The 26459-nt window shown below is 35.2% G+C and overlaps 2 protein-coding genes across 3 annotated transcripts in view; one reads left to right on the top strand and one right to left on the bottom strand.

Moving 5' to 3' along the window:
* Nucleotides 1–26459, top strand: part of LOC106875508 (serine protease 48) — a 466125-nt gene that overhangs the window by 191322 nt on the left and 248344 nt on the right. The window lies entirely within an intron of this gene.
* The window catches only part of LOC106884080 (MAM and LDL-receptor class A domain-containing protein 2), a 138597-nt gene that overhangs the window by 22960 nt on the left and 89178 nt on the right, over nt 1–26459 (bottom strand). For both annotated transcript variants that reach the window (XM_052966613.1, XM_014935299.2), the window contains exons 19-29: nt 25449–25556; nt 20657–20764; nt 19113–19436; nt 15639–15749; nt 13332–13466; nt 12571–12876; nt 9982–10095; nt 8259–8406; nt 3776–3921; nt 1686–1817; nt 50–160 (exon numbers count right to left, since the gene is read on the bottom strand). In XM_052966613.1, coding sequence (XP_052822573.1) covers nt 50–160; nt 1686–1817; nt 3776–3921; nt 8259–8406; nt 9982–10095; nt 12571–12876; nt 13332–13466; nt 15639–15749; nt 19113–19436; nt 20657–20764; nt 25449–25556 — 1743 coding nt within the window. The remainder of the gene's footprint in view (nt 1–49; nt 161–1685; nt 1818–3775; nt 3922–8258; nt 8407–9981; nt 10096–12570; nt 12877–13331; nt 13467–15638; nt 15750–19112; nt 19437–20656; nt 20765–25448; nt 25557–26459) is intronic.

Here is a 26459-nt window from a genome sequence, read left to right as displayed (position 1 = left end):
TATATATATATCAAAGGGGAGGAGGTGAGTGTAATTGTTTCTAACTTACAGCAATGGAATTCATCTGAGCCATCATCACAATCTTTTTTACCATCACAACGAAGACTTTTTTCGATGCATTTCTTATTTCTGCATTGCCACTGTTCGTCTTCACAACGACCTGAGAGCAGAAGATTAAAAATAAAAGAACAGATCATCCTTAAGACATCTACTTAGGTGCTGCTGTTATTGTTGGCATTTACCTCTAGCTCAGTTTTATTCTAACAAGCTTATGATAAAAGATCTTTGAGATATTACCTTATCATATATGTTTTCCTATAAAGTGTACCTAACACTACATTATCAATTGTGTCCCTCCATTTTCGAGATGGTTGGAGACGACTTAAAGAGGATTTTGCTGCTATTTCTAGCAGATTGTTCTTTTCCATTATCTCCTTTGTTGACATATTAAATGTACCTATTGCATACAGGGATAAAACTATTTGACTATATTTTCCAGAACACATATAGACATCTGTCACTATTAGAAGTCATTATTGCTGTTGTTTTATTAACCATTCTATTTAGCAGCCTACTCGGTTCACTTCCCAGTTGACTCTATTTGAAACAAAATAGCGTCAACTGAGAACTGAAATAGGTGAATTGCAAAAGTTGGTAAACCCAGCTGAAGAAAAGCTTACCCACAGTTGTATCATTTGCAAGAAATAACAAATTTAATTCAAATTGTCTTGTAAAAGACATGTTAGATAATGTAGTCCTGAGAATGGTCATAGTCATTAGCTGGAATGTCTTTAATAATAGGTCTGCTCAATCAATTAGGGCTTACCTAGGCTTAAAGAGAAACAATCAAGGTGTTATAATTTACAGCTTATCATGTCAATCCAGTCATTTAATTTATAGTTGAAGTTATTCTGTTTTATGTGCAATTATTTGTATCCCACATATTTCAATTCCTGATTGAAGTTTATTTTATTTCTCATGCAATTGTTGACGATCCAGCAGTTTTAATTTCTATGCAGCTTTTTAATTGATTGTTTCTTCCTTTTTTAAAAAAAAAAATTATCTAAGAAGTTTCATGTTACTTTAAGTTTTTTTTTCAATTTAAAATTTCTTTATTCAAACTGAAAAGGATACTAATCAAGTGGATTAGTTGATTTTGTAGAATTGATTTTGAGCATTGGCTCAAATTAGAAATAAAAATGCTAAGTAATACATTAATCCCTCAACTATCGTGGGTGTTACATTCCAAAATTCCCCACACTAGGTGAAAATCCGTGAAGTAGAAGCAGTACTATATTTTAAAAAATTTTTAAAATTTGTATATATTTATTTTGTTATAAATGCAAAACAACACCACAGAGGAATCGACTTAAACTTAAATAATAAACTGTGACAGGTGAACCATGATAAGTGAACCATGATAGGTGAACCACGATATGGTGAGGGATTGCTGTATAGCATGTAATGCAGTAATGTTCTAAATGAAATATTTCATTAAAAAATACTTTGTTTTCACATATCATACTGCATCAAGTGTTATTCTCTACATCTTGTGGCCTAAGCTACTTCTGGATTCCTTTATGCAAATGTTTTCCCAAACCACCATATTTGGTCAACATGGTAAACTTACTAAATGACAAAATCATCTGATACTGTAATAACAAGCAAGATATCTATCCTCTTACCACAATTCTTTTCATCAGTGCCACCTTCACAGTCAATTTCTCCATCACATAAACTTTCACGACGAATACATACATCTTTACGTGTGCTTCCATTGCGAATTGAAGGACATTTCACTTCACCATCTTCACAAACTTGAAATAATAAAGTTATAAAGAAAGGAAAGAGAATGTATTAATTATAGTAAAATTTCATAAAAATAAGTGTTTAAACATATTTAGTCTGGTAATCTAATGATCTTGTTGGAAACTTAAGGTAATGATAGATCACACACTTGATAACCGTACAAATGGTACAACTCTTGAATCCATTATTTGCAGTGTAAAAAAAGCTTAATACTAAAACAAAGCAAATATTTGGTTGAAAAATGGTCTTGTACCGATCCTCAAAAACTGAATTCTTGAATATGTTAAACAATACTGAGGCATTAGTAAACCAGTTATTGCAGCTAAAATCTACAACAAATGTTGCATTTCTGAATATGGTTTTCATTCAGTAAGGTGAATATTATTACAAATTCTTGCAATACAAAAGCTTATTGAATGTATCAATGATCATAGCCTAAAAACTGTTATCATTTGTAGACTTTAGCAAAACTTTCAACTTAATCCACCAAGTCAAACTGATATAGATTGTTAGGACATATAGAATCCAATACACCATCATAGATGCAGTCAACATTATCTACAAAGAAATTGTTGCTTGTGTTTTATCATTTCATAATGATACAGATTTCTTTGAAATCCTGACAGGAATACAACAATTGCAAAAGAAAAAGATTTCGAAATAGCTCTTCAAAAAGCAGATACCATTTTACAACTAATATTTTCAGAATTTCAATTGCTACTTCAACACATTGGAAACTTGCAAAACAGATCAGATTACAATGTCAGTAAGACTGAGTGCATGGTTTTGAACCAACTAAAAGAAAATATACTACCATCAAAGTGTGCAAACCTGAAAATGGATAAAAGCTCGAAGAGAAATGGTAAAGTATGAATTGAATTGATGTGGGAAGCAATGAACAAGATCTCTGCAATATAGGAGTCAAATTTATATAATAACCTTGAATTGCAGTCTTTTAGAGTCTCTGTGTAAAGCATATTTATATAAGGATCACAATGCTGTAAAACATAGGAAAGCCATATAAATCAGACTAAATGAAATTTATACCAAGATGTTAACCCTTTTGACACCAACCCACTTGGATATTCCTGGCTCTATGATATACACTTCCAGTTTTAAAAGGATCTAAATTAAAAGCTCCCTTCAAAAGTGTATATTAATTTAAAATCCAAACATCAGTGTAATAAAGATCAAGTTATTTTACTAAATTTTTCACTATTTTCAAAATTTATTGAAACAAAGGTAACGTAGTTTATCAGAAATATGGAAACCAAAGTGTTAACCTCTTTGTTACAATATTGAGGAATATTTCTTAGAAGCAGCATTTACTGAACTGTATATTATCTGAAAATATGCTACAACTAAAAGAGACTATCAACAATGCAGATTTAAATTCGTGGGTTGCTGTTAGGTAAGTATAAGAGGCAGGTTTTGTCAAATATATGTGCAATAGTTGTTGGCAGATACATACTTTACAAAAAACTGATGCAGAAATGATGAAAAACAGGTAAGCATGGAAAAGATAGATCAATGGAATCAGAGTGTGCTTGACACAACATAACATCCAGGCATTTCTCAGAAATTAGCAGACTAAATGAAGATTATTAAAATTTCATCATAATCTTGTCCTCCTAAACTCATTGTAAGCATACAACTCTCATCAAAGAGAGCTATTAAATAGGTGCAAGGAAAATTGTTGGAAAGCAATAGAGGAAAGTATTCATTTTATAATTTCAATATCAAGCACTTATTTAATTCTTATGATGTTACTTCACTTTTATTTTAATTTTTGAAAAAAACTTATATGCAAAGTTGAAATGTACATAAATAGCTTCAAGAAAGTGAAGCAACTTCAATGGCAATGAAATTCCATTGCAGTTTTTAAGCACTTGGAGATTGATATGTTCTCTGTAACATTCATACAGCCACAAAGTATAAATAAAGAAAAACGCTGCTAATGTCTTACCCGTATCAGAACAAGTCAAATACAGTGATTTACATGAACAACGTCCGGAGCATCGGTATCTTGAGCACTTAAAAGAAAATTTAGAATAACAAGAATAGTAAGGTCCTCTCAGATATGCTGTGTATATTTGGTGTGTTACAGTGACGCTGTAAGAGAAAACAAAAACATAATTAATTTGTATGAGTAATTTCATATTCCTTATTTCGACAGTTATGTCCCATTTTTGTTTTACAATTTTACATAAAATTTACCACACATATATAGTATGGTTCATTTGATAGATCATTAAATTTTACAGCTGAATTTCTTTCCCAGAGTTATAGAACTATAGAATTATTACTGCATGAATGGTTTTTGATGGTTTGCAATTTGGGGCATTTGTATTTATTGATGAATGCCCTTCTACTATGAAAAAGGAATGGAAGTTATTTATGTGTTGTCAGTAAACTGGGGCAATCAGAATTAGGTTACTTTATTGCTATAAAATTTGAATTCATGAACATTAGGTCAATAGCTTAGAGAAAAACTAGAAGTAGTTAATAGCTTCCGTTACCTAGGGTTCAAGTCAGTAGCAGGGGTGGATGCTCTGAAAGTGTAGCTGCTAGAATAAGAATAGCCTGGGCAAAGTTCACAGAGCTCCTACTTCTGCTGGTGACAAAGGGCCTCTCGCTCAGAGTAAAAGGTAGACTGTATGACGCATGTGTGCAAACTGCCATGCTACATGGCAGTGAAACATGGGCCGTGACTGCTGAGGATATGCGTAAGCCAGTATTCTCCACTGGATGTGTAATGTCAGTGTGCATACATGACAGAGTGTAAGCACCCCGAGAGAAAAGTTGGATTTAAGAAGCATCAAATGGGATGTGCAAGAGAGAAGACTGTGCTGGTATGGTCATGTATTGTGAATGAATGAGGACAGTTGTGTGAAAAAGTGTTACACCCTAGCAGTTGAGGGAACTTGTGGAAAAGGTAGACCCAAGAAAACTTGGGATGAGGTGGTGAAGCACGACCTTCAAACATTGGGCCTTACCGAGGCAATGACTAGTGACCAGGACTTTTGGAGATATGCTGTGTGTGAGATGACCCAGCAAGCCAAGGGAGATCATAGCCGATGGCCTATGCCAGTGGGTGTAACCAGACCATTTATGAATACCTCTCATTCATTGGACAATAAACATTGCTTGCAAAGACCTATTGAGGCAAGTGAAATCAAAATTGCTGACGTGACCGACGAGAGTACCACCTGATTGGCACTCGTGCCAGTGGAACATTAAAAGCACATCTGAACGTGGGGTGTAACTGGGCCACTTATGAGTACCCCTCATTCATTGGACAATGAACTTTACATGCGAAGACCTATTAGAGGCAAGTGTAAACAAGCCAAAATCACTGACATGGCCAATGACAGTACTGCCTGATTGGCACTCGAGCCAGTGGAATGTTAAAAGCATATCTGAGCGTGACCGTTGCCAGGGCCACCTTACCAGCTCATGTGCCGGTGGCACGTGAAAAACAACATTTGAGCGTGGTCATTGCCAGTGCCACCGGACTGGCTCCCATGCAGGTAACATGTAAAAACACCTTTTGAGCATGAGCGTGGTCGTTGCCAGAACTGGCTGACTGGCCCTTGTGCCGGTGACATGTAAAAAGCACCCACTACACTCTCGGAGTGGTTGGCGTTAGGAAGGGCATCCAGCTGTAGAAACTTTGCCAGACCAGATTGAACCCGGTGCAGCCTCTGGCTCACCAGTCCTCAGTCAAACCGTCCAACCCATGCCAGCATGGAAAGCAGATGTTAAATGACGATGATGATGTTGATGATGATGTATACACACACATATACACTTTCTTATCACACACAAACAACCGCACATATACAAACACATGCATATCCATATAAATGAAGGGGATGTGTGCATGAAAGTCGCACTTATGCACTGGACACAGTCTTACATTCATATACATACATATACACATATATACACATGCACACACATATACATATACTCACATGCATACACATTCACACAATTAAAAAAGAAAAGGAAAAAAATGAAAAATATATAAAAAATAAATAAGTAAAAGATTAAAAAATTAAACACCTAATGAATTATAAACATCTAATTATTAGAGACAAAAATTAAGAAAGCCATTTCTATTCCTTTTTACAAATATATAATTCTGTACCAAGGACTTTCTACTTGTTATTCTAATATATGTGTGGGTGGGTGTGTGTGTGTGTTTGTGTGTATCATCATCATCATCATCATCATCATCATCATTCAACATCCACCTTCCATGCTGCTATGGGTGGGATGTTTTGACAAGAGCTGGACAGGCAGAAGCCTGCACCAGATTTCTGTAACTATTTTGGCAGTATTTTTATAGCTGGATGCCCTTCCTAACATCAACCACTCAGCAGAGTGGACTTAGCACTTTTTACATGGTACAACCACAGGCAAGGTCAGTTTTGACAAGGTTTTTTTTATGGCTGGATGCCCTTACACATGCCAACCACTTTACAGTGTGAATTGGGTGCTTTTAAGTGGCACCTGCACTGACAGGGTCACCAAGGACAGGACTGGGGAGTGGGAGGTAAGCTTAATGCATGAAGTGGAAATGTGAGGAAGAGAAGAGATGTAGTTTGGTTTGTTGTGGTAGAGTGTGCAAGAAATGTTCTTGTAAAGTGTGGGTGGGACACACACCACTTCATCTCACATCTTCCTGGATCTTCCTTGTCTGCGGGTACCATCTTCTTTCAGTGATTGGCACTTCTTTATGCCGCTGTCCTCATTCATATGTCCAAACCAACATAGTCATTTTCTCTCTTGCATTCTACATTTGATTCCTTTAATGCCCAACTTTTCTCTCAATACATTTGCACTTTGCTGTACATGCACACTGATGTTGCACATCCAGTGGAGCATACTACCTTCATTTCTCTCCAGCCTATGCATGTTTTCTTCATTCAGAGCCCAAATCTCACTGCCATGGAGCATAGCCATTCACACACAAGCATCATATAGTCTACCTTTCACTCTGAGAGAGAGTCATTTTGTTGCCAAAAGAGGTGATAGCTGTCTGAACTTCCTCTACCCAATTCTTATTCTAGAACAATACTTTCAGAGCATCCTCCACCATTGCTAATTTGGTTACCTAGGTAACAGAAACTATCTACAACCTCAAGAGAGCCTCCTGGACATTCGAAAGAATCTAAGTCCCATGTGCTCTTAGTGCTTATTGTTCTTGCACATCTGGTCACATACAATCTACCTGTGATTCCACTGCATCTCTTATGTATCCTTAGTCTTCACTGGGTGCAGTGAATGGAATTAACGTCCTAAAACCAACTTGGTACTACTTGTCTGTGAGTGACTCTGCTCCACTGTCATCCTCTCTGTGCCCCAACAACCATTTTTCTTACATTTCATCCCCTAACATCCACCACTTCTTTATCACCTAAGGGCAGAATAGGCACATAGTATATCCCTCTTGCTTTCTCCATTACCTTCCTTCACTCACTCCAACCCACTTCCACTATCTGTTGTCCCCACCAATAATCTCCTTTCTGTGCCATCTCTCCCCAGTGCTATTCTCACTTATCTTCTATCTCCCTCAATGCCCTCACATATCTACTGCAACTCACTGAGCCACTCCTATATTTCTCTCCATCAATTACAGCCAAAACACCCAGCCCAAACCTCTGTATCACCTAACTTATTCTCACTACCCCAACAGTTCCTCATGTCTGCTATTTTCTCTCTCACTCTCGCTCTCTTTACCTTATTCTCTGACTCATCCACTCTCTTTGTCCTTCTCTCCTTTCTTTTCTTTTCCATCAAGAGAATCCCTGTATCTCCTCTACAGTAAGACACCTGTCTCTATCCCTCTTTACTTTAATCTCTCATCAACTGGTACAACCACCTCCTTCAATACTACTTCCTCTTTTGAGTTGGGAGTTTTTGACTTGTAAATTACTTGGTAACATTGTTGATGCCGGAACCATGTAAAAAGCACCCAGTACACACTCTAAAGTGGCTGGAATTACGAAGGTCATCCAACTATAGAAATCAGGCCAAAACAGAAAATGGAGCCTAGTGCAGCTCTCATCTAAGCCAGCTCTGTCAAACCATCCAACTCATGGTAGCATGGAAAACAGATATTAAATGATGATGATATATATGCACACACACACACACACGCGCACGCACGCACGCACGCACACACACACACACACACACACACACACACACACACAAAAATTTGGAAAGATATAATAACTGAATTCTTGATGGAAATTATGCAAAAGTAAATATTATAACTGTAAAGGATATTTTCCTGTTCGCTCTAACTGGAGTAGGTATTGCTTATTTTTATGCTATAGGTATACAATTAGTAAAGGATATATTTAATTAAAATAGTTATCGGTTTTTAATCCTACAAGTATATTAATAGTTGATAAAATATACAATGAAATATTTACCTGGCTCCAAATTCAGAGCAGATCGTTTTTAGCCCATAATTATCATTTACCCTTGCACACACTGGTAAATACTTTGAACCATAAAGCTTTTCCACTGTTCCTGACAGAAGACTTCTACCACCAACTAATTTATATAGTGGTTTTTTGCCTATATTAATAAAGAAAAATACAGATTAAAATATTGATTAGTTTACATAATGGATGAATCACTCTGTAAAGATGAGGTGATAAATCAATTAGCTCAACTGACATGTATTCCTGGAATGTATGAATAACACTGTTGATGAACTTAGGATTTATATTCAGAGATATAGATATAGTAAGAAGAAGCTTGTGCAAGCAATATTTTCCCAATTACAACAGCTTTCAGAAAACTCGATGATCTAAGTGGATTCCTTTTTGGTTAATAACTAGTAGACATACACTCCATAACAACAGCAGAGAAGTACAATAAGGAGTGGAATCTTCTCCCAAAAGATTTCACATGATCAATCACATACATTTATTTTATGATCTCATGCAGCCTTGTTGCACCACCAAATTTAGCAAGATAATTTCTATATAGATTTTGTCATAAAATTAATCAGCTTTATTTTTTTGGCAGGCTTACTTACTATTACCCCTAAGGTCTTTGGAAATTGCATGCATAGCTGCTCAGATAGGTATTATCTCAGGTTTATATAACAAAGGGCAAACTACAGAGTAATTTCAAAGTTACATAACATTAGGGTGGTGTCCTGATACCCACATAGTGTTTTTTTACCTATTACTTCATTCTTATTTGATTCTTACTAAAGAATCTACTATAAAGATACAAAAATATGGTCTATGAAGTCAAAAGGTCACTAATTTAACATAGCAAAGACCAAATAATAAGAATCAGCAGATATAAGAACTAGGGACAAATGAAAAACAGTCTTGTTCAGAGAGAAGTCTGTTCTAGAATATTGAGCAAGACCATTTTTTTTATATTTATCAAAGGTGAAACAATGTGTTGGGGAAAATGCAGCAGGATTTTAAACATTAAGTGTATAAGAGCAATAAGTGTTGTACAAGTTGTTCAAGAGCACTTGTTAAAGGAAATCAAGGAATTCATTGGATGGATTGCCATATTTAGTAGATATTTTCTGCTTACAAGATAACATAATTGATAAAGAAGGTATTTAGGCTGTTATATTCTAGAGCATGAAAGGGTTGGAAGTTGTTAAAGAAATTTTACTTCTGCTGGCAACAAATTATGTATCTCTCTATTTTAAAAGTAGATTCTTGAAGCCTGAGTAAGAAATGCAATGATGCATAGAAGAACATCACGTACCCTGGATGTGAAAGATCTGATGAGTTTTGAGAAGACTATGTTGAGTATGATTTCATTGATATGCAATGCTAAGTAGCATGAAATACTGGGCAGAAGTGAACTTATAATACAACTGAGAATTAGATGCATCAGCTGCTGTGTACAGGGTACCACCCTGGTTTTGACAAGTAATAGACATGGTTGATACATGCTGGATAAAAGCAATGCTAAGAATGGATGATGATGATGATGATGATGATGATGATGATGATGGTGATGAGGGTTATTGTTTTTGTTAAATGTTCTTGCCTTCACTAAAAAAATATTTTAACAAAGTATTTATTCTGAATCAACGCTATTCAACAAAATCAAATATACATATATATATGTGTGTGTGTGTGTGTGTGTGTGTATATATATGTAATTTACCAATGCAATCTTTTTCATCTTCTCCATTAGGACAATTTTGTATGCCATCACATTTTGCAGTGAAAGGATAACATGTAAAGTCGTTATTACATGGATACCAGTCCTTTCCACAACCTTTTAAATGAAAAAGAAACAAAACAATGAATACTATTGGAATAATGAAATTATATTTATTTATTTTATCAAGCAATGAAGACAACTATTAACAATAATATTCTCCCGCCATTACCATGAATCTCTCTCTCTCACTCATACACTCATTATCTGTCTGTCTGTCTCTCTTTTTCTCTCTTCAGTGTAACTTCTACAGACCAGATCCACTAGACACCTAATATCTTATGTCACTCACCAGTGGGATCTTGCTTTACAGAAGTTCAATGAATTGGTTTTGTCTTTGACTCTCTTCCCTATATAAATCTATAACCCATTGCCATTACACCTAACATTGTCCACTCTTATGCAGATGCAGTAACCATTTATTTCTCCCTGAAATTCTCAAATCACCCATCATCCACATATCAACCATATGTCATGCCTTTACTGATTTAAATATTTTGCACAGGAGTTCCCTATCTGTAGCATGCATCCATGTGCATGCTCGAACATGCGTGCGTGTTTTCTTGAATGTAAAAGTTTGTGTCCTTGTGTGTATAATTTTCTTATTGTCTTTCTTCCATTAGAGAAGTTTCTTTTCTATATTGGGAAGAAACAAATTTCTTGTTTTGAGGGTTCTGGGGACCAGAAATACTCTCTTTACTCTTTTACTCTCTTTTACTTGTTTCAGTCATTTTGACTGCAGCCATGCTGGAGCACCGCCTTTAGTCGAGCAAATCGACCCCGGGACTTATTCTTTGTAAGCCTAGTACTTATTTTATTGGTCTCTTTTGACGAACTGCTAAGTGACGGGGGTCATAAACACACCAACATCGGTTGTCAAGCAATGCTAGGGGGACAAACACAGACACACACACACACACACACATATATATATATATATATATACATATATATGACGGGCTTCTTTCGGTTTCCGTCTACCAAATCCACTCACAAGGCTTTGGTCGGCCCGAGGCTATAGTAGAAGACACTTGCCAAAGATGCCACGCAGACTGAACCCGGAACCATGTGGTTGGTAAGCAAGCTACTTACCATACAGCCACTCCTACGCCTATGTACAGAATTTTTTTTTTTCGAACAAAGAAACTTTTCTATAAAAATATAAAATAAAAGCATTTTATCATCACAAGATCATACAGGCAAACTCACTTTGAATTTTCAGTATTATAAAGATATGTGATGGCACTTTTTCATGTCTGAACATCATGAGAAAGGGTGGCAAGTCCTTAAATGTCTGTGCAAACCAATCCTTGAACAACACGCTTTGGTGTGCTTTGGGCAAATATACAGGCTTTTGTTAGATGGGGGTCCTGATGATGACTTCTATGCTGTTTCTCATATGTTGGAGTTGCTTGCAGAGATCATTGCTTGCAGAGATCTGGATGTAATTTTTCTTCACCTTCCTCTGTGCTGCAACTCCTGAGTAAGCTGGTGTTTCAACTGGTCTGTGAAATATTTCTAGGGGTCTCCTCCATCTCTTTTCCCCAGACCTTTGAATACAGGTCTTTAGTATTATGAATTTTTCCCTGCATGACACATGTCTACCCACCTGAGCTGTCTGGACAGTAGCAATGGTTTCAATGCTTGGGACTGATAAAGTACAATGGTGACCTGTTGGAGTCCTTCCCCATTGAGAACAGTGAAACAGAGTTCTGTTCTGGTGCTGACTCTCTTTCCAATCTTCTTCAGCATGATGCTGTGGAAGGCCAAGGAAGACTTGCATGAGGGCATCTACATCCATTTCCATACTGACAGCCTGCACAACAACTCTGAAAGCACTCATCCTTGACCTTCAGTTTGCAGAGGATTGCACCCTTCTTTTGGGTGGCCCTCCAGATAGTTCTGCCAAGCTTTGAAGTGTAGTTCCAGGAACTGTCATATGCTACATACTATTGTAAATCAGTATTGAAGGACATTCCCCTAACACAGCCAAATGCTTCATCTACCTGGGGAGTGTCATTTTAAATTACAAAACCTGTAAAAAGGACATTGAGAACCATATCCTTTGGATGTCTGCATAAGCATGTCTTGTAAAGATAGGTCTTACTGACACACATATCAATTATTGAGCATGTACTATAGATGCTGTAAGTTACAAACCCAACCTGAAACAATGCCGGTATTCAAATATAGAACACCTTAGTAAGATTACAGTTCAAACTAATCAGATCATTGTTTTTAAGTTGACATATAAAGAAAATTTTAAATAAACATAACTTAATTTAGGTAGGAGACAATTCTTTAATAATAATACCATTGGTTGGAAAAATAAAGCAGGTATTCAGATTTGCCTTACTGTAACTATAATCAGTCTTCATATAGTAAAAATTGAAGTTTATAAATGGTGGAGTATAAAGACTTTCCAAATGAATACTCAAGCTGTTACAAGTTTGTGGATGTATGCATTTGCCACAACTTCCTATTCTTGTTACCTGAAATTATATTAAGGAAAGTAAAAAAGAACTGTCTTACCTTTGTGTAAACATCTTCCTGGGATTAATGAAACACTGTCAAGTGCCACTGCTCCAGACTTGTTATTTCCATCTGAGTATTCCAAGTAAATGCCATGACTTCCACCGGGCAGTGTAATATTGACGCCTCTCCACATATCATGATCAAATTTAGAAAGGCTCAATAGTAAAGTTTCATTGTCATAAACTGATACCTTACCATCTCCAAAAAACGTGTAATAAAAGTTAAGACAGAAAGTGTCTTCAATGGTTATATTAGGGAATAATAGATAGCTTTCTTCACTGGAATTTGACATTACATAATGACCTGCAACAATAAAATGTTTTATTTTGAATAGATGCCATCATCAGGAATCAAGGCTTGTATGGATTGTATGAAAAAGCTTACAGAATATAACTTTGTTAATAAAATAAGGTTTATTTTGCTGTATCAAAGACAGCTTGTGTAATATCAGAGGTTACCCAAAGTTATATTCTAATAGAATAGAAATTATGCCATTATTTTTCATTAAATTTGTAAATGTTAATTGAATTGAGAATGTGTTTGTAGTAATAACAATGAATATTGGATTAAGATATTGCTGCATGAAAATATCAATCAATGGGTAGAAATAACTAGGAGAAATCTAATAGAGACTAGGAGAGAAATAGTCGAACTATAACTGTGATCCTTAATCTTCTATGGGCATGTTTGATACTTGCTATCATGGAGAAATACATTTTATAACAACAAGGAATTTAAATATTAAAAAAATACTTCACCACTAAATCTTCTTTCTGAATGATCAAGTTTTGGTCTTTCACCAGAAAATCCTGTATGCAAGAACCAATATTTTTCTGGGAAACTTTTAAAACCACACATATTTTGATCTTCAAAATCACAACTGAAGTATTTTGCTGAAATTCAGAATAAGTGAAGATAAGTAAATGATCAAATAATAACATTAAATGATTAGCAACAATAATAATATTATTGATATTTCAGAATAAGAGCAGCTAATGATATATTCATTTCTACTCTAGGCACAAGGCCCAAACTTTTTGGGGAGGGGGCCAATCAATTAGATCAATCCCAGTACACAAAGTCAACCTTGGTGGAATTTGAACTCAGAGCCTAAAGCCAAATGAAATATCACTAAGCATTTTACCCAGTGTGCTAACGTTTCTGCCAGCTTGCTACCTTGCAGCTAATGGTATATTATTGAAGTTAGTTTTGAAGTGTCAGCATCAAATTTTGTCTTGTAGTTTCACATTTCATTAATAATTTAGATCAAAAGTCCTGCAGAAACCAGCGTTTCTGCATCAGTTATTACTGCTTCCATGAGATATAATAAAATTTTTAAAGATATGCATATATAACTGCAATGAAACATTGCTTTTTATAAAAGATGTTTGCATTTATGATTGCTTATATCAATAATCTAATGCAATCAAACACAGTTTTCTACAACATCTTTTATACTTTTGAATGAAAATTTTTTTAAGATTACGATAAAGGCTAAGTTCCATTTTCATTCACTACCTTTCAGTACTTTCTAAGGGTTCATAAACAGTTCTGGACAGGACAATTCCAAACAAAGACAATTTGGTGCAAAGACAAACAAAATTGAACAATGGAGTTAAACAGTCTATAGAGACACGAAATCTACATTACTTTACTGTAATGTATACACAATTTTACATAGACCTATCTCTCTTTCTCTCTCTCTCTCTCCCTTTCTCTCTCTCTCCTTTCTCTCTCTCTCCCTTTCTCTCTCCTTTTTTCACTCCCTTTCTCACTACGTCTCTTCCATTCTCTCTCCCTCTCACACACACACATGCACACATTCTCCAGAGCATGAAGTACATGCTCTGGAGAATGTACTACATAGATAGGTGAACCTATCAACCATGTGTAGTTTTGTCCATTTTTATTGACATAAAATTCAGCTGGCAAAATAAGTAGTACCTGTAATTCAAAGGGCCTGCCTTGTTACATTCTGTCATGCTGAATCTCCCTGAGAATTACATCAAGGGTACACATCTCTGTGGTGTGGTCAACCACTTGTATGTTAATTTCATGAACAGTTTGTTCCATTGAACAAATCGACTAGAACACTCATCATCATTACTGATGAAGAACCAGGCCTTACTATTAATACCAATATGGTAACAGATATATTCAACAACTAGCTCAGAGAGCTTGAGTTGAAATCTTTCCAAGGCCTAGTGTGCTTTTAATCTTCAACAAGTTTGAGCGGTGAGATTGATATTATTAATTGTTCCCTAGTGCAAAATCTGTGTGAAATAATATACTAAAAATCTTATCTATGTATCATGAAACAAATAATGGATAGTACTTTTTAGCCAACTTTTGGCTTATCATTCTTAAACAAAGAGAAAACTTTATAATCACACATAATCACATATAACCATATAACAACATGCACACACACACACACACACACACACACACACACACACACACACACACACACACACACACACACACACACACACACACATGTATACAGTTTAAGTGGAAATTTATTAAAGAACATACAGGTAGATAAAAATTTGCACAAAATACTTTCCTAAACTTGCACATATACACACATATATACATACATGCGCTTGCAAAAACATTCATTCTCAAATTCAAATATGTATGTGTATATGTGTGTGTATGTATGTATGTATGTATGTATGTATGTATGTATGTACGTATGCACGGCTCATATAGTGAATGGGAAAGCTTAATCTGCAATGTTTGTAGTCGTGGATGCTTATCAAGAGCAGGGCTCATTACCCACCAATGGAGCTGCAAATGCAAAATAGAAGTTAGTCCTAGAGCGCACAATGTTCCTGAATGTCGGCAATGGTCTTCCTCGGTCACGAGTGGACGGCCATCATGTATGTATGTATATGCATACATATGTATGCGTGCATGTATGTATATATGTACATACACTCATTAAAAGATGTACAGAAACTAACACATAAACAAAAGATATTTTGAAGACTGACTATCTGTTTTAAAAATAATAGTTATTCCTCATTTGAAATATTGAATATTGAATTTTTACTTACAGCAATTTTTTTCATCACTACCATCATTGCAATTCCAATGATTGTTACATAGATATCTTTTATTGAGACATTTTGAATTGTCTAAACACTTAAAGGTATTCTTTGGGCAATCTGTAAAATAAATAATAAAAATCGCCAATGAAATGTCAAAATAAGTGAGCTGAGTCATTATTAAGATTTTGTGAACTATTAACCTCATCTTTAGAGAATACATTTATACTGTATTTACTATGTCTACACTATGTTTCAATTGATGAGAGAAGATTTTAGTGAGTATGAGGCTATGATATGATTAACATGAAAATAATCAAAAGCAATTACAAGTTGAGAAGAAAGAATTACCTTCATCACTGTTTATTAACAACATTAAACATTTATACATATATATATATATATATATATATATATATATATATATATATATATATATATATATACAATGTACAATTTGCGGTATTTTTGTATGTTATGTGTGTGAATTAAGCATTAACAAAATTGCCAAAAGATAAGAAGTGAGAAATTTCATACAAACATAGGACATACCCTCTGGTTACAACAATAATAACCGAGAGAGAGAGAGAGAGAGAGAGAGAGAGAGAGAGAGAGAGAGAGAGAGAGAGAGAGAGAGAGAGAGAGAGAGAGAGAGAGAGAGAGCGAGAGAGAGAGTGAGTGAGAGAGAGAGAGAGTTGAGGAATGAGAAACATCTTATTAAAAGTTGCCCTCAAGATTCTGAGGCTTCTGATGGAATCAAGATAAACTCGATAGAGAGCTGAATTCCTGGGTTTTATAAGATCACTAAAGTGTTCTAGAATATTCCATGAGACCAATGAAATTCTCACTTTATCTGTCATCATTAATCAAAAACTGATGTCAAAGATGAATGGCTAGAAAAACTGTCAGTAGGTGTTATAATAGATTTTAAGGATATGACTAAAATTAAGTCTGGTCAATATTGCTATACATAGTAATGTTAACTGAAGTTAATTGTAGAAACACATCCTAATATATATTAATAATATTTACCTGATTTTAACATTTAAGCTTAAAACTTCAGGCTTGAATTTGAAGTAGGTTATCTTCTACAGATGATTTGCTTTCAGAAGTTGATCAGAATTTAAAAATTCATTTAGCATAATGTTAAGGCTAAGTGCCATGCTTAAAATTAAAATATTTGAAGCCATATTTTAGCTTACTTTGCAAACAATACAGTATAAATAAATAGTATATATTATATGGAACACAATGTAAATCAGAATTCCTGAAATCTATACTATAATGGAGAAAGCTGCTTATTAATTAGGTATGTAACAATTACTAAAAGAACTAAAAGAAAGCAATTATTAAAGGATTGACCATCTGAAAATATTTTTATGAATTCATGTTCTAAGAATTTCCTATAATTTCTATTTCTCAAGATCATTGAATTTTTTTAAACTCCTATTTCTCGCAAATTTAAATATTCATTTCATTTACTGTGTATAATTCTTCACAGATTTAAATATTCATTGCATTCACTGCAGAGTATTCCATTTTCATTTGCATAGTCTCTCACTTTCTCTTTTAAGTTTTCATTCGCTATTTGGAAAACTGATAGTTTAATAAATTAATGTATATGTAATGCAGAAACATTATTTATTGCGTGAACATTTTAAAAAATACCTGTATAATTTTTTAAACGTGGGACAGCTGTGAGAAGAGCCTAGAAAGTTGGGTAATTACTATTACAAGACGAAGAGGAAAAAGAAGTTACCAACAAGCACTCGAAACTTGCATGTTATTCACAGTTTCCAAACATTCTATACCACTAAGCCAATATATACACAAACAAGTTGCATGAGCGATTTCAAAAGGGATACACACGAACATAGATACACATACACACAAATGAAAGATAATGAATGTGTGTGTGTGTGTGCTCACTGACAAAACTTTGTGCTGCATCACTTTTGTGAAGTTTTGTCAGTGAACACGTCGCAGTTTCAAAGCGATGAAAATATTTTGACACAAATGAAATTTATTGTTTTTTTCTATTCTAGGCACAAGGCCCGAAATTTTTGGAGAGGGGGCCAGTCAATTAGATCAACCACAGTATGCAACTGGTACTTAATTTATCAGCACCGAAAAGATGAAAGGCAAAGTCAGCCTCAGCAAAATTTGAACTCAAAACGTAAAGACTGACAAAATACCGCTAAGCATTTCACCCGGCACGTTAACGCTTCTGCTCACTCTCCACCTTGATGTATTTTTTCTACTCTAGGCACAAGGCCCGCAATTTTAGGGTAAGAGGCCAGTCGATTAGATCGACCCCAGTACATAACTGGTACTTAATTTATCGACTCCGAAAGGATGTAAGGTAAAGTTGACCTTGGTAAGTGAAATTTTAATGTTGAAGTGAAACATTAAGTTGAAGTTAGTGATACTACTTAAATACAGGTTTTACGTAGAAAACATTTTAAATGTATGCTGTGTGGATGTGTAATGACACCCTAACCCTTAAAACTACCCCTCCCCTTCATATCATTACGTAGATGCATCAGAACCTCTGTATTTAAGTAGTGCCGTGAAACTAACGGTTTTTGTGTTCTTGAATGGCTTACAAACATCTGCACTGCAATTGTTTTTGTTTCAACACATGATCTCAGATCAAGTCACTTGCTATACAAGTACATCTCCGTAATTTTTTTAAATCACTGTAGATAAATGCCAGCATTGAACTTCTCAGGCTCTCCAATATTTTAATTTCTAAACAGAAACAATTGGGGCAGAGTGAAGTTGCAAAAAGTTCATAATTTCTCAAATTTTCTTTTTTATAGCATATAAATGTATTTATGGGGGAAAATATTAAAAAACATCAATATATTCAAGAGTGATAAAGAAACAAGGAGGGTTGCCTCTGGATGTGCTAGAAACAACAGCTAAATCGCCCTTTAATCACTTACTTTTCACTCTGAAAATATTAACAATTTTTAAAAATATTTTTACCGAAAATGCTCTTCCAATGGTTTTGATACTCAAGTATCTGTAATTAAAAGCAATATCTTTAACCAAATCTCTTTTGGTATTGATTAAGTTTGACACAAATTAAATGCCCTAATATTTGCATCACATATCCAGCTATATAAGCATATTTGTATTTTGAAATATGAGTATGGTATCAGTTCTGGTCATACATATTAAACTAGTTATGATCACCATATAACAAATAGGAAATCATCAAAACAAACATTGCATAGTTTGAAACTGCTCACTACTGTCTGGTGTATTTCTCACATCTCAGTATATGTTAGTACCTAAACATTTAGTAGAAACATATGGTATCTGTTTACCTTCCACATATTTGTTGTTTTTGTTTAACTTCAGTTCTGATTGAGCAAATCTATGATGAAAGCTGTTCTGACTGTGATCATTGATCAAAATTAGGAAAATAAAAATCATACGATGAAAAATTAAAATAAGATAAAATTAATTACTAACTTAATTCAGGACAGGTTCCTTCAAAAACTGTAACATTATTAATTGTCAGACCTGCAGACCCAACATCTGCTATGAATTCAAGAAAACCTTTCCCTGCAGGAAACTGGAGTTGTCCTTCATAAGATCCATACTTGTGGTTAAAAAATAATTCATTCCAAGTTTGACGAAGTAAAATCCCAGTTGTAACATTCCATTGATTCCAAATAACTGAGAAATTTCCAGTTAAATCAGAATCTGAAATATACTGGAATTTCACACATGAATCTGCCAATGTTTCGATGGGTGATAGCATTTTCCCTTTTGTTCCTATAATCTTCATACTACCTGTAAATTAAAGAATATTAACAGAAATATTAGCAGAATTACTGAATTGCAAAGCAAACAATTGAATGGGTGAAAAGTTAGAGTTTCTATCTTTTCTTCAAAAATAAGTCAGTATTTGTTGAAACATTAGCAAATAAATTTACTGTTTCTTCCAACAAATAAAAATTTCCAAATTCCAAACAGAAAGTTAAAGATATAAGAAACATATGTTTTCCTTCCATAAAGTTTTTTCATCAAATGGACTGCTACTTATTTTAGCTTTCTCCAACAATAAGCAGTTGAACAACAAATGTTACTTCGCATAGGATTCTATCTTAGATGGGATGCTGTTCTTTAAAGTGAATTCATCCATGCAGTTCAATAAATCAGTTATACAAATCGGTTTTCCAAAGCAGCTATTAATGGATTGCATTCCTTTGCCACTCATATAGTTTGTTGAATTTGGTCATTGTGAATTAGCCATATTAGTTACAATGGTATGTCATTGTGCTGGTGACAAAATACATGTTGCCAAGCTCTTAACTTTACACATTCTATCAACTCAATCATTTGTACTATTGAGAACATCAAGAAGAGAGTTCTAGCAAAATATGTGCAAAGAACAAAATATGTGATGATATAAATGATCTAGTACCAAGTGATAACAGGGTAATGCCATAGTAGGATGGTGAGAGGGGATGTTATGCTAAGAGAAGTAAAGCTAATTTAGGAGGAATGAACAGGTTGAAGGAAGTGATACTTGAGAAGTTAGCAATTAGTGATGGGGAAACCAAAAGCTAAGAATGAATGGATGTTGTGTCTGTTCCAACAAATTAGGGTTTCAGTAGTTTAATTAAGCAGATGAGGATTCCATTAACACCTGCAACATTAATATAATATTCAAGCAAGTTAAGTGTAATGCTGCATGATGATGATACTCAGGAGGTCTGGATCAACCAGAAGCTAAGACACAGTGTACCCCATAGAGAGAGTGAACCTGGGGTCTTATAACTGAGAATCAAACTTCTGATACAGTTGGCCATGTATCCCTAAAATCCAGATAGGGATAGCAGAAAATACTATAGGCATTAAGCATTATCTAGAAAATTAGATAATGGGTGGAGTACATGAGTGAAACAGAAAGAATAAGAAAAAAAATAATAAAATGAGAAGAGAGAGAGTCAGGAGGAGAATTTAAAAAACAATACTTATACTGAAAGGTAAATGGCGACTATACTTACCAGAAACATCAAACGGTGATGCATGTTTATTCAATTCATGTTGCCATCCATTTAGAATTTCATAACCACAATAGTATTTTGATTTGAAAGTACAGGCAATTGAGGAACCTAGTAAGGAAAGAGAAAATGCAAATTGAATCAATCCTCATCATCATCCCTACCACTATCACCAGCACTAGCACCACCACTTCCACTATCTATATTATTGTCCTCATTATCATTTTTATCATCATTAACACCAATATATCATCATCACCTTCATCTTCAATACTATCATGAATATGATTATTACCATTTTGTCAGTATTTTCACTATCATTGTTAATATCATCAGGAACATCTTCATTGAAATTATTATCAAAAGCACATCATAGCTATTGTCAGTAGTAGACAATGACTGCAACTTTTGCCACTCAGACTACCAGATCACGTGATTTAGGCCTGATTTGACCTTTTCAATGATAGACACCAAATACGTGGAAGTAGCAGCGATTGTTTACCACTGATAATAACCATGATGTGCTTTCATGCACCATATAACCACATAAGAGTTTTCTCTCTTGATAAATACTACAGTATTTGTGTGTTCTAACACAACATCCACTTTTAAATGGTGAATATTTTACTTTGGTACTAATACTGCTTCTGTTGCTATATTTTTTTTTTTATAAGCCTACTGGCCTTTTGCGACATCAGTGCCTATTTTGGCTTTGTATTTCTATGTATATTGCTAGCATAGCAGTCACTGCTATTTCCAGCTGCATGGTGTCTACCAGTGAAAAGGCCAGATCAAGTCAAAATCATGTGATTTGATAGTCTAAATAGCAGAAGTAGAGGTAAGTGTCTCCTGTTGCTGCTTGTGATAGCTATGAGGTGCTCTTACACACAGTATAACCACATGAGAGTTTTCTCTCTTGGTAAATATTGCAGTATTTGTTGGTAGCTTCAATAAATGTTGATACAATGAAGGATAAGACCGATGAGAATACTGAAATACTAGTACAGAAGCATATAGACGTGTGCAGTGTGCAAGAATTAAGATGGAGAGGAGCCTCAGCTAGATTTCTCACAGATAACATAAGGTACAAATCTTTTTATAGGTAGCAAATTTTGATGGGTGATGTAGTCATATTTTGGCATAAAAATTAGTAACCTAGTTAGTCAGAGTGCATGAAAGGATAATTAAGTCTATACTGATCTCATGAAAATCAATAGTTACATGTATTTCTGCTTACACCCCCACACTTTGGGTTGGCAGATGAACAGAATGACCAAATTTATGTGGTATTTTACAGACTTTTTACATAAGGAATGACAGGGACTATATTATTGTGGCTAGTGAATTCAATGGGCACGTTGGGCTGCATCTGGATAGATTCCAGTGGAGTCATGAAGATTATGGCTTCGAGCTAGAAATGAGCAGGAAACCAGGATGCTGGAGTTTTGTGAAGCAAAGGAGTTGATGATCTACCACACTAACTTCAGGAAACCAGGCACTCACCTGATCACTTATCATTGCAGTGGGCACACAAATCAGATTGACTGCATTCTCATCAGATAACAAGAAAAACAAATATTTGTAAAGGCAAAGACGTTCCCAAGTGAAGAATGTACAACCCGACATAGGTTAGTGATTATTGATTTCAGACATTGAGCTAAAAGGATTCAAATAAACAAACTAACTTGGAAAAAAAGTAAATAGCTCATAATCAGTAACAATCAGAAATTTAGAGACATTCTAATTGAAGCATCTCACAAAAAGGAGGAGTTAGATACAGTGACCAACAGGAAGTTCCTATTGGGAAAACTACAATGGACTACAGAACAAATCTGTGACTGGTACAAAGTTCTGGCCAGACTGAGATAGATGTGCTGGTGACACAAAGAAGTAGACATAACTGTCAGAACATTTAGCTAAAAGTAAGTCATCATATTTGGCATTAGTTCCTCATTTTGTGATCTGGTGGTCTCGGGGGGGGGGGGGATTGACTAATGGCTTGTGAAAGCTATACGAGCTATGTACAGAAGTGTTGCCAATAAAGTCAGAATTCACAGCAAATACAGCTCCAAACTGTGAGTTCACCAGGGCTCGCATCATAGTCCTCCAGGTTATAAAAGAGGAATTTAAGGTTGAGCTGGTCTTGGGAATTACTATATGCTGATGATCAAGTTTTCAGAGTGGGATAGCTGTTGAATTTTTTTAAATTCCAGATGTGGAAGCAAAATCAGGGTCAAAAGGCCTTAAAGTTAATTTAGTAAAGACCAACATTTTAGTAAATTGAAAATAAAGATAGGTCTTTACGCCCATTAGGTAAATACTCTGTTTGATATGTATAAATGGTGTTTATAGAAATTCTGTACAGTGTGTCCAGTGCAAGTTATGGACATACAAGAAGTGCAGTGGGATCACTGGAAGTTAACAGATAAGTAGCATATTTCCTACAGAACTAGCATATTTATATTGCAGAAGAATGCCTGCAAACTTACCTGAAAAGTTTTTTTCATTCTCAAATAGCAGAGGATACCAACTCTGCTAACTTCATAAATTGTTCTTTGATACACTTGTCAAAAATTATGATTTTGTAAGCATTTGTCCCTGGGAATAGCCTCCAATTTTGTTATCTACTTTTTATCCAGCTTCACACTGCACATACTTGGCAGATCCTTTCTAAAACTATCCCCATTCTACAAAACTTACCAGCATGCCTGTCTATATGATAAGTGCAAAAGTATCTACAGCCCCCTTCAAATCTATAGGGCTGTAAGTCTTGATAAAGTATTTTCCAAACAATGCTACTGAGAACGAAATACTTTAATTTCTCTCTCTTTCTCTCTCTCTCTCTCTCTCTCTCTCTCTCTCCACTCTCACTGTTGTTTGAAATAAATCCTAATCTTCAAAAACATGCTAAAGTGGGTCCTATTTCTAAGAAGTGCAATCTTTCTGACTGTCAACTACCATTGTATATTACTCGCTTTTAGCATCTTAAAAGTCATGATGACAACAATTAGAAACCTTTTCCATCACTTTAAATTCCTTTTCCTCCATAGTGACCACAGCTTTTATACAGACATATCTATTGAAGATTTACTCTCCCATATTATAAACCAAGGGGACCTTGCCTTTGAGAAATTACTACAGAATGCCCCCAATAACTATTAATTACAAAACTCAGATGGCACCCACAACAGAGTATTGTCTCCATATCTAGCTGTTGTTAGACCCATAGACATCCTAGACTACATCCAAGAAAAAAAGGTTACTCCACAGAGTCACATGAAATGATTTCTTTACTTTATCTGACTTGCAGACATGCCGTTCCTTTTCTATACCTTCTCTACTTCTTTTACAGTGGCCTCTGGTCCCATATCATATTAAGTTCAGCATTAACCACTATTTCTGATCCCTCCGCTCCAGAATAGTATTCTTGAATTCCCTCTCTGCACTTCTCTTTTCTGCAGCGATCAAATTGCAAATATTAAAAAAAAAATGGTAACTATGTCAATACCATGGTCTTAGAGGTGAAGGTTATGGGCTCAGCCCTTTCCACCAAACCAATAAAGAATATAAATAAATTTAATGAAATGTCTGACCAAGAATGAAGCCTGGGTGTTCTGAAGAACTTACCATTTGTGCAATGGCATTTGCCACATTAATTATATATTGGTTTAAAATTTTGGCATGAGACCAGCAATTTCAGGGGAAGGATTAAGTTGATTACATCAACCCCAGTGATCGACAGGTACTTATTTTACTGATCACTAAAGAATGAAAGACAAAGTTAACCTTAATGAGATTTGAATGCCTCTAAGCATTTTTCCTGGCATAGTAATGATTCTGCTAGCTCCCTGCCTTATACATTAGTTATATATTGAAAGGAAAATAGCTAAACCTGGGTTTGAAATCTAGTTTATGGACTTTGTTGAGTAAAAATTTCCCATTTTCTGCTCTAAGGAATTTGGTAATAGACTAGTGAATAGAAACATCAGTGTTGTTTAATAAATAGTATAGTATGTTCTATGTTAAAGCTGCCAACAGGATAGAGTTTCAGATGGTTTATAAATAGATACAACAGAGTGTAATGATTTGAGTGAAAAATTGGGTATATGAGATGTCAGATGTAGTCTGCAACAGAGAAGACAACACTGGTATGGCCATGTAATGCATATGAATGATGATAGTTGTAAGAGGTGCTAATTTCTAATTGTGGGGGGAACTTGTGGAAGACATGAGATGAAGTGGCAAGAAAGGATCTTCAGATGTGGGCCTCACAGAAGGGATGACAGATGACTAAGACTTCCAGTGATTTGCTGTGCTTGAAAAGATATATCAAGCTAAGTAAAGTTGAAGTTGTCCTTCCATACAAGCTTGTCCCCTGCATCTCTCTAGCTGAGCGTTCCCAATCTTGAGGGCTTGTGGATGCTGGTACCATGTAAAAAACACCCATAGTGATGCTGTGTAAACACACCCAGTACACTCTGAAAAGTAGTTGGTGTTAGAAAGACATCGAACTGTAGAAAGACATCAAGCTGTAGGAACCGTGCCAAGACAGACATGGAGTCTGGGTAGCTCTTCAGCCAGCCAACTCCATACCAGCAGGGAAAACAGACATTAGATGATGATGATGATGATGATGATGATGATGATGATGATGATGATGATGATGGTGATGATGATGATGATGATGATGATGATGATGATGGTGATGATGATGATAATAGCCATGATGATGATGATGATGATGATGATGATGATGATAGCCATGATGAATATAATGGACAAAATAAACACTTACTGCAATTCATTTCATCACTACCATCACTACAATCATTGATTCTGTCGCATACTTTAGATTCACTATAACAATAATTATTTTTACACTTTCTAGTTCCAATTGGACACTCTGGAATAATGAAAATATAAAGTTTAATATTTCAAAAAGACATAAATAAATGTAAATACTTAAAGTATAAATTTGTTGATGTATCACTTGACTGTTTCTGTTTTCTTAGAAGCAATACAATAAATTCAGGAAACATTTGTTGTAATTAGTTAAGAATCTCATGTAACAAAATATATTTGTCTTCCCCACCTCTCTCTCTCTCTCTCCCTCTCTCGTTTTCACTCACTCTCTCATTCTCTCTGATGGTAAAATCACATGTATAACATTCCTAAGACTTCTCTCCAAAGAATTCCTTTTTATAGCCACAATGCACTTTGTCCCCAACCAGATCGTGCCTCTCAAAGAAGATTCACATTAGAATAATGCACACAAGTTTAGAATGCTGTTGCCACATACACATTTGGAGGGCCATAGATGGGCTTGATAGCACTGTACAGTATCTTGGAGTTGTTGGTGTCAGTGCAGAACTGCACTTCTTCAACTTCATGCTGTCGCCATTAATCTTGCATACTGTGAAGCTTCCTCAGGGGTTTGGCTTGACAGTCCCTCTATCTATCACACCATGTGGATTAGTTTGGCTGATTCTGATAATCATGTAAACTTTTCTCTTATAATCTAACTGTGCCTGTATTGCTTTGTTGTCATCATTAAAACAGTCCTGATGAAACTTCCTTTGGGCCTAAAACTATTTTGGCTGTCTTTGAACTGACTTCTTTGAACTGGTTCCACTTTTCCTCTGATCCATCGGTTAGTGGTCCTATTGCCTTGAACTTGATTTCAAGTTTAGGCTGGAACTCTTGCTGGTATTTGGCTGAAAGGAGTTTATGTTGAAGGCAAGTCTAATAAGCTTTGGGCACTTGTGGTGCTGGGGAACCGTATGGATGTTGAGCATGGCTCTTATGA

This window comes from Octopus bimaculoides, chromosome 3 (genome assembly GCF_001194135.2).
Source record: "Octopus bimaculoides isolate UCB-OBI-ISO-001 chromosome 3, ASM119413v2, whole genome shotgun sequence".
In the NCBI taxonomy this organism is placed as follows: domain Eukaryota; kingdom Metazoa; phylum Mollusca; class Cephalopoda; order Octopoda; family Octopodidae; genus Octopus; species Octopus bimaculoides.
The sequence above is the reverse complement of the archived record's forward strand: the minus strand, read 5'-3'. Positions and strand labels throughout refer to the sequence as shown.